This window comes from Mus caroli, unplaced genomic scaffold (assembly GCF_978045245.1).
Source record: "Mus caroli unplaced genomic scaffold, Mus_caroli_1 scaffold_10, whole genome shotgun sequence".
Taxonomy (NCBI): domain Eukaryota; kingdom Metazoa; phylum Chordata; class Mammalia; order Rodentia; family Muridae; genus Mus; species Mus caroli.
Window position 1 is genome coordinate 57,659,054 of NW_028227265.1, and position 10,300 is coordinate 57,669,353.

General features: G+C 39.1%; 1 protein-coding gene across 1 annotated transcript; it reads right to left on the minus strand.

Annotated features, from left to right (window-relative positions):
- Positions 1 to 1,855: 1,855 nt before the first annotated feature.
- On the minus strand, positions 1,856 to 10,300 carry LOC110289214 (uncharacterized). The gene is made up of 5 exons (XM_085843479.1): positions 10,145 to 10,300; positions 9,240 to 9,395; positions 7,751 to 7,877; positions 7,491 to 7,548; positions 1,856 to 6,379 (listed from the first exon to the last, which is right to left on the minus strand). Exons 1-5 carry the CDS (start codon positions 10,298 to 10,300, stop codon positions 4,384 to 4,386), a joined length of 2,493 nt encoding a protein of 830 aa, XP_085699605.1. The 3' UTR covers positions 1,856 to 4,383.

Sequence of the window (10,300 nt, forward strand, 5' to 3'; positions counted from 1 at the left end):
AATTCCACTAATTCCTTGTCTTAGTCAGGGTTTCTATTCCTGCACAAACATCATGACCAAGAAGCAAGTTGGGGAGGAAAGGGTTTATTCAGCTCACAATTCCATACTGCTGTTTATCACCAAGGAAGTCAGGACTGGAACTCAAACAGGTCAGGAAGCAGGAGCTGATGCAGAGGCCATGGAGGGATGTTCTTTACTGGCTTGCTTCCCCTGGCTTGCTCAGCCTGCTCTCTTATAGAACCAAGACTACCAGCCCAGAGATGGTCCCACCCACAAGGGGCCTTTCCCCCTTGATCACTGAGAAAATGCCTTACAGTTGTATCTCATGGAGGCATTTCCTCAACTGAAGCTCTTTCTCTGTGGTAACTCCAGCTGTGTCAAGTTGACACAAAACTAGCCAGTACACTCCTCCTCTGTAAATCTCTTTAAAAATTAGAAAATAAAAATTGTGTGCATGCACACCATAGTGTGGGTGTGGAGGTCAGAGGGCATTTGTATGGAGTCAGTTCTCTAGTCCCACCAAATGAGTCCTGGAGATCAAACATAGGTCATTCCTTTACCACTGAGTTATCAAGTTCTTTATACTGCTGGTTCCTTCTACCAAGAAAACCCTTGTGTTTTATGACCTTCCCCTCTCTGGTGAACAAGAATGCCCCCATAGGCTCATATATTTGAGTATTTAGTCCCCAGTTGAGGAAAGGTTTGGGAAGCATTAGGAGGTGTGGCTCTTTTTGGACGAGGTGTGTCACTGGGGGCTGGATTTGTGGTTTCAAGAGGTTCTTGCCATTTACATTGTTCCTTCTCTCTCTGCCTTCTACTTGGAATAAAAAATGAGTCCTCAACTGTTCTGCCTCCATGCTTTTGCCCCATCACTATAGACTCTTACTCTCAGAAACAGCCCAGTTAATTTCTTTCTTTCATAAGTTGCCTTTGACATGGTGTTTTGTTACAGCAGTAGAAAGGTAACTTAGACATTGTGTGTGTGGCATATGCATCTTCATGTGCTTATACCCACGGATGCACATCTGGAGGCCAGAGGAGGGAACTGGGATCCTCCTATATCACTGTTTACTTTATTCCTTCAAAGTGAGGTCTCTCTGTGAACCTAGAGCTTGCATTTTTTCTATTAAGTGGGTAGCCAGCAGGCCCCTGCTATCTTCCTCTCCACTTGCCTCAGAGTTGGGGTTACAGGAAAGCATGAGACTAGGTTGAACTTGTTACATGGGCCCTGGGATCCAAAGCCAGTTCCTCATGCTTATGCATGAGTGCTCTTACTCACTGAGGCATCTCAGTAGTTCCCATGAAAAACATCTCTACATCCTCTACAAACATCTCCAGATGCTTATACTCACAACTGGGCTTCTCTCCTAGTACAACACTTTCAAATAAGGGCATAGGATACCTGCTGAACTAAGTGTGCTACCATGCTCCCCACAACAACGGCCTAACCCTCTGAAACTGTAAGCAAGTCTCCAGCTAAATGTTTTCTTTTATAAGAGTTGCCATGGTTGCCGGCAGTGGTGGCACACACCTTTAATCCTAGCACTTGGGAGGCAGAGGCAGGCAGATTTCTGAGACCAGGTCAGCCTGGTCTACAGAGTGAGTTCCAGGAGAGCCAGGGCTACACAGAGAAACCTGTCTCAAAAAAACCAAAAAAACAAAAAAACAAACAAACAAAACAAACAAACAAACAAACAAACAAAAAAACAAAAAAAGACTTGCCATGGTCATGGTGCCTCATCATAGCAATAGAAGAGCAATGACTAAGACATATCACTGCAAGATCCTAACTTCTGTAGTATCATGCCTTCTTTGAGTCAATGAACCGAGACCTCCCTTAAGTTGTTCTTCCATCTGATTTATCACAGCAATACAAAAGTAAGCAATACAATCCCAGGAGATATAAGCAGTGTATATATACATGCAGGGGACAGCTGGATTACACATTTGAATTGAGGCAAAGGTGATCATTGACTCATGATGGTTTTGCTATTGACTTTTTCATGTAAAGATGCTGGGGATAAAACACACAACAGAAGATATCTTCACTTTTCAAGATGAGGTCAATTTGAAGTTGAGATATACAAGTACAGTTTCTCATGATGCTGGTTGGATAGTATCAAGCAGCATAGTAAGCCACCACCGATTCGGGAGCACATAAACTGATGCCATTCAATACACGTATTTGGTGAACCATATGATATATTCAACATACTATAAAAGCCATCGCTTTACACTTTTATTCAACTATAGATTAATAGAAATGGTCTGAACATACTGAAGCTGGACTGAACTTAGCTCTGGAGTTCGAACTTAAGTGTATCAACTGTATTTTCAACCTACTATATACTTCTTGGTGAAACTGTACTTTTGAAACATGGAAAAGAACCACTACTGCCCTTATTAATTGTACCGAGTTCTTCTCATGACTTATGTTTCTCTTTATTGCACAATTGCAGCCTTCTGGGTAAGAAATACCAAGTGCTAAAGATTTATGCTCACACCTACAGTGTAGCCAGGCATGTGCCTTAGTATGTTTGATATCAGTGTGGTATGGGGGATATTTCATGTTCAGTACCAAGTGATCCCTCTAAAACAAATCCTTCAGAAATTTAAACAAGAATGACTTTCAAGCATGATGTAATGGCTTGGGCCTGTTATCCTTGAAATAAGAGTGAATTACAGGCTCACCTGGGTTCAGAGTAAGAGCTTGTCTAAAAAAACAAAACAGAATAAAAGGGGGAAAGTGATTTTAATGACAAAAATACATGGCCACTTATGGTTACAGACAGAGTTGGTTGCATAATTCATTAGATATTAATCCACAAAAAGTAAGGTCCCTGCAGTCTCTGGTAAAAAGGCACTTAAACTATGTGTATGAGTAAAACACAAGTAACAAAGCAAAGTTACAACACAAGCCTGACCTGAGATTAACTCAGGAATAGAGGGTAAGCACTATTTGTAAGCACACAACAATGACTTGACATTAAAGGTAGATATCAGCAGGTATATATGCTATCTAACTTATGATTATGGTAGGATATTTGCAGATATCTTTTCATTTGATAATCTGTAAATTGGCCAAAATAGTTCAGAACTTTCAGAAGTATAGTGTGCAAAATCTTCAAGAAAACATATATCAAACTATAAAACATCAAATACAAAATGCCATCTGATCTGAGAAATCAACTGGACTTCACTGTGCAATGCTAGGGTTAAAGTAACACAACTATCCCTTGTCACTTCCAGAAATGATTAGCTCAACAGGGCTCTATACTAGCCAGAGGACTCCCTCTGCTAGTTCATGAGGTACAGTTGGGAGAGGTGATATGCAGGAGGTATGACATAATTGGAGGGAGTAAGTCATTGGGAAAAGCTGTGCTTGTGAAATGGTCTACTGGTCCTTCTTATAATGCATACTAGTTTCTAGTGTCCACAAAATGATATAAACTCCTGTACTTGATGACTTCCTTGCCATAATGAACTGTGAGCTGAAGGGAAGAAATTCTCCCCTCCTCCCCTTAAGTTGTTTCAAGTATTTGGCAGTAACAATGAGAAGAATAGAAAAGATACAGCATAAACATCAAAGATAAAGCCCAGCATGGTGGCACACACCTTTATTCCCAGCACTTGGGAAGCAGAGATGGATATATCTCCAAGTTTTATGCCAGTCTGGTCTAAGGAACCAGCTCCAGGGTAGCCAGGGCTACACAGAAAAACCCTGACTCAAATGAAAATCCAACAAAACAAAAACAAGACAAATACAAAAATATCAAAGATAAGAAGTTCCCATATGATGTCAATAGAGAAAGCCTAAAAATAAAATTCCATTTTTCAACAGCTCATTAACATTACTCTAAAACATATTAGGAATACATCTCATTTGAATCCAACACAGAAAGAGGAAATGTACATGACTTGTAAAGACACAACCCATTAAATTCATGCCTTACTGCTTAAAGACACTTAGAGATTAGGTCATCTGAAAATTTATTTACAAGAGTCAAAATTAGAAGTAAACATTCTAGTGATTTATCTTCTGAATTATTGACCAGTTAGTGTTTATTCACAGGGATCTTAAAAAGAATTAATGAATTTGATTACTCAAGGAATTTTCATAAATCTTTGTAAACTGTTTTGATAATTTTGATATACAACTTGATATTGGGTACTTTCTCAGAGGTTAGCCAACTGAAGACTTCTCTATACATCCATTTAAGGTATGTGTCTCTATTGACTTCATGTTGGAGCTTCTCACTATGCTATGAACTACTACATACTTGAATGCCATCAAGATGACTAGAGGCATTCCTACAGACAACATGGCCCTGGGTCTCTGCCCTATGCATTGTCATGCTAAGAATGCCTTTCCGTGTTCTACACTTAGGGATTTCTACTGTGAGTCTTCTCATGTATTTTAAGGGAACTGGACCGGGTAAAAGCTTTCCCACATTGCTTGCAAATGAAAGGTTTCTCACCAGTGTGGATCTGTTCATGTCTTTGACAATCACTTAAAGTATAAAAGGATTTCCCACAGTGTTTACATACAAAAGGTTTCTCTCCACTGTGAATCCTTTCATGACGTCGAAGGGAACTGTGACCAGTGAAGGCTTTCCCACATTGCTTACACTTATATGGTTTTTCTCCAGTGTGAATCCGTTCATGTATTCTAAACTTACTAAAAGAAATGAAACCCTTCCCACACTGTTCACATACATAGGGTTTTTCACCACTGTGAATCCTTTCATGATTTCGAAGGGTACTGGGATTAGTAAAGGCTTTCCCACAATTCTTACATACATAGGGTTTCTCACCAGTGTGAATTTGTTCATGTCTTTGACAGCCACTCAAAGAAGAGAAATCTTTCCCACAATGCTTACATACATAGGGTTTTTCTCCACTGTGAATTCTTTCATGGCGTTGAAGTGAACTATGTCCAGTGAAGGCTTTACCACATAGTTTACATACACAGAGTTTCTCTCCAGAATGAGTCCATTCATGTTTTCGAAAGTTACTGGAAGAAATAAAACCTTTCCCACATTGCTTACACATATAGGGTTTCTCCCCACAGTGAATCCTTTCATGGCATCGAAGGGAGGTATGACGAGTGAAGGCTTTTCCACATTGCTTACACACATAGGGCTTCTCCCCACTGTGAATCCTTTCATGGCATCGGAGGGAACTCTCCACACTAAAGACTTTTCCACACTTCTTACATTTATAGGGTTTCTCTCCAGTGTGAGTCCTTTCATGTATTCGAAGGGTACTGGAAGAATTGAAACCTTTCCCACATTGCAAACATACATGGGGCTTCTCACCACTGTGAATCCTCTCATGATATCGAAGAGAACTGAGAGTAGTAAAGGCTTTAGTACAAAGCTTACATACATAGGGCTTTTCTCCAGTGTGACAACGTTTATGTGTTTGAATGGAATTGTAGTAACTGAAGGCTTTCCCACATTGCTTACATACATAGGGCTTTTCACCAGTGTGACATCGTTTATGTGTCTGAAATGAATAGTAGTAAGTGAAAGCTTTCCCACACTGTGTACACACGTAAGGTTTTTCTCCAGTATGAGTTCTTTCATGGTCTTGAAAGTTTGTCAAGTAACTGAAAGCCTTACCACAGGCATTACATCTGTATGGTTTTTCTCCAGTATGAGTCCGTTCATGTCTTCGAATGTTACTCAGAAAAGAAAAGGACTTACCACATTGTGTACATAAATAGGGTTTCTCTCCAGTATGAGTTCTTTCATGTTCTTGAAAGTTAGTTGAACAAGTGAAGGCTTTATCACATATATTACACCTGTATGGTTTCTCTCCAGAGTGAGTCCGTTCATGTCTTTTAATGTTACTCAAAAAAGAAAAGGTTTTCCCACATTGTTTACATGCATAGGGTTTCTTTCCAGTGTGGACCTTTTCAACATACTGAAGAAAATCAGGATAAGTAAAGGCATTATAATGCTGCTTATCTATACATATTTCTTCTCTAGTTTCATCATTCACACGTATTTGAATGTAATCATTACTTTTGAAGATTTCCTCACACTGGTTCAACTCATAGGATCTCTTTCTAGTGTCACTGTCTTCAGGCTTCAGAAAGCATTCTGGATAAATGAAGGCTTTCTCACATTCTCCAAATTTATAGAGGTTCTCTCCATGTGGTTCATATTCATGAGGTTTGTGTGGAGTCTGAAGAGGCACAGATGCAGTAAGAGATGACTGACTAATGAGCATGTTGTCCTTGTACACAGGGTTTTCACTAAGCATTGTTCTATGAGAAATTTTCCTGTTCACAATGGTGTTTGGAATCTGTCTGAAGATTTCTTTACTTTCAGTACCTTTGCTATGCTCCAACAGTCTTTCCACAACGTCATTTCTGTTTAAAATTAAAATAAAAAAAGGAAAGCATATCAATAAATTTATAAATTCTCTACAAGCAGAATTTCTGAGAATTTATTAATATGATTGAAGGTTCTACAGGATGTGAAGACAGGTAATATTAAGGCATTATATTCATATAGGATTTCTTTTTGTGTTAACATTTGTTTATTTACTAATTGTGTGTGTACATGCTATGGTGGGCATATGGAAGTAGGAAACAGTTGTGTTTTCTTTTTTGTTTGTTTGTTTTTTCAAGACAGGGTTTCTCTGTGTATCCCTGGCTGTCCTGAAACTCACTCTGTAGACCAGGCTGGCCTCAAACTCAGGCAGATATCCACCTGCCTCTGCCCCCCAAGTGCTGGGATTAAAAGCATGTGCCACCACTGCCCGGCAGGAGGACAGCTTTTAAGAGTTGGCTCTCTTCTACTATATGGGTCCCAAGGATTGAACTCAGGTCAAATTTGGCAGTGAATGCCTTTACCTGATGAAGCATTTTACTAGCCTAATCATATGAGACTTCTTAATACCTCTAGTAGGTTAACTATTTTGGAAACAATGAATATCTAAGTCTTATCTATTTTTGAGGTCAATCTCTTGCTATGATGCATGGGCTACCTTCAAATTCAACTTCTAATAGCTGGGTTCATATTTGCTGCTATATCCAAGTACTTGAGTATTCCTCATGCAAAATACTGAAGCAAAAACTATTTTCTATTTTAAAAATTTTTATATACATAAAATATCTTGAAGACTGTTCTCAGAATAAACATAAAATTGCTTTATATTTTCTCTGTATTCCATACTCAAAGCTTAAAGAAAGGTACACACATTATTTTTTTATTAACTTTGTGCTTTGATACAAGTTTGTGTACATAAAACCATTAGAAAGTATCACTTACACCATCATGTCAATACTGTAAATATTTCCAATTCTATATGCACTTTTTTTTGGAGAGAAATGCTTTAAATTACATCAACTTGAAGTTGGGCTTATTGGGATAGTTGTCTTGATTTTAAAAACTACTGGCCCAAAACAAAACAAAACAAAACACCTACTGGCCATTTCCAGATTGTTGAGCTACATCATCCTGAGTTGGTAAAGTTACCTTTGATTTCTTCTAGAATATCTATGGTCCTCATCTATGTTCTGGTCTTGTGTTTTTCCTAGAATATAGACCCAGAGAAATCTGATTTAGTCATAATAGGAAAAAAATACCAGATTCTACATAGACTCATGGAATAACATGACCATGCCTGATAAAGCCACCAAATTTACCTTCCCATATTACAAATCATGGAGCAACATTTTTGAGCAAGACCAACTTACAGTCTTATTGACCAAGAAAAGGTACGATCGCAATCATACCTATAGCAGCCAGGTTCCTGAAGGTCTCCTCCATGACATCTTTGTGCAGCTTCTTTTGGGAAGGATCTAGTAAAGCCCATTCCTCCACAGTGAAGTTTACAGCCACATCTTCAAAGCTCACAGAGCCCTAAAATAGCCAAGATATTTCCAGAAGAAAAGATGAAACACACAACACTGAAAATCTCTGAATGTTCTCTAAATGTTCAATATATATCCGAGTCACCACACTCCTATTTTACATTCATAACTGTACTCGCAAACATAAAAATCCCCACATTATCTTTGAAGCAACACAACAACAACAACAACAACACATACCAACTATCCTGCTGGAACTTACAATTTCTACTAGTGTACAAGTCTTCACCATTTTCCCCACAAAATACTACTACCAGTGCAGACAAGTGTTAACAGCAGCTGCATTAAACTTGCATATTTTTACAACAGATTATGAGGGTGAGTGTCCTCATCCAATCCTAGTTCACAAGGTCACAATGTTCTGCCTCACCACAGATCCAAAGCAATGGAGCCAAGAGACAACAGAATGAATTATCTGAACCATGACATAAAATAAACCTCTCAACTTTGTATAAATTACTTTTCTCATTACTGTGACAGATAGCAATTCATGAGAAGTAAGATTTACTTTGGATCATATCTTGAAAGGGTAGAGCCTATCACCTGGGGAAGGTCATGGCAGAATTCATGGGAATAGGATTATGCAGCATCCAAATCAGTGGAGATCAGAAAGCAGAGCAGGGAATGCTGGTTTCCACTTGAATTCTTCCTTTTTCCTTTTTTATTCAGCCTGGGATCCCAGACTGAATAAATGTTTATATGTTTATATGTAATGGTTAGTGTTGAATAACCTGGTGGATAGGCATCTTGGCACACCTGTAGGGATTTATCTTGATGGTGTTAACTGATGTGAGATGATTCATTTTAATTGTTGGTGAGACCATCCCCTGGTTAGTGTATTCTAGACTGTACGAAATGGAGAAAATGAGCAGGACATAGCATGTATTCACTACATTTTTCTTCTGACTTCAGATGTAATATGACCTGCTGCTTCATGTTCCTGCTTCCTTGACTTCTCCATCAGGAAGAATTGTATCTTGAATTGTGAGTTAAACCCTTCTGTTCTTATATTATGTCATCAGTGTACTTCATGATAACAACCTGAAAAGAAACTGAGACTGGTACCACAGAGATTTAGAGTGGGAATTCCTTCGTTACTTTTCTGCAAACACTCGCAGAGACACTCTGTGGTATGTGTCCTAGGTGATTTCAAATTATGTCAAGCTAACTAGGAGACTTAACTATCACAAAAACCTTCAGTTGCTTTTCTCAAGTATATTGTAATATGAATGCAAAGCTAATTAACATACTCCACTAGTTAAAAATCACATTAACAGATTGGTTAAGAATAGATCATGGTTGGTGCCTGGTTAATTATAATCAATGAGACCTCCTCTGGTGCCACACTTACTCCAGTAAAGTCTGCGTGACAAGTCCAAAAGCTTGGCTGCAGTCCTGAGGCACAAAGTTTCAAGGAAACTGGTCTTGTGGAGAGTCTCTGGCATCCCGTAGCACAGAAGTGGTCCAGATTTGTCCTTGCGATAGTGTGGAGGGTCTTGCATGCTTTCTTTCAGTATTGTTTTATTATAGGTGCCCCCATGGAATGATCTGACAAATAACTAAGTTAGATTGAACATTGCTTCCTGGCCTTCACCAGTGTCCCAATGTCCTAGGCAGTCATTGAGCCGACTCTGGGCTTGGAATTTCTTAAGAATGTTACTTATTCAGGTGAAATCCCTCCAGAGAGATAGTGAAATAAATCAGGCATTGCCGTTTAATGGGTAAGAACTAGAAATCTCAGGGCTAGTTCAACAAAGTAAACTTAGAATTCTCATTACAGTCATGTATGGCAGACTACATTACATAATAGTAGAAAGAAGGTGGGTTGTGGTTTAAGGAGGAACTAGAGTATTGTATTATTCAAGAAAAGCTTAGTAGAACAGAACTCCCCTGGTGCATGTTTTTCACTAGGCCCAGAGGAACAGCATAATTAGGTATTTACTAAGGGACCCCTGGAGGTGGGTTAAACAATAGATTAGAATAGCACCTGGGTGTATAGCCCTTTCACCTGGCTCCTAAGAATAGCTGACTTTAGATAGGGCTGATCTTATCTCAGTTGTAAACACTGCCTGATCTCTGTTAGCTTTTATGTATGCATTTCTCTGTAAAGAGTCATTATGCATCTGACATATACTGTAACCTTGGCTAATGTATCACCTAATGTCCTTGTTTTTCTTTTGTATTATAAGTCTGATGCCCACTTTGAGAAATTACATTCAGATCTAACATTCTCTGGTGTTTGTGTCTGTCACTCACCAACTCCTTGCCCAACTGAGTACTGGGACCCTGATTTCTCCCCCGGGTTGAGGGACTCTGACAGAGCCAGCCCGAGGCATGCTGGCAGCTGATGAGAACAGATACAGAGTTTTGAAGCCAAACATCAGGCAGAGAGCCCAAATTGGAGATGTTCAT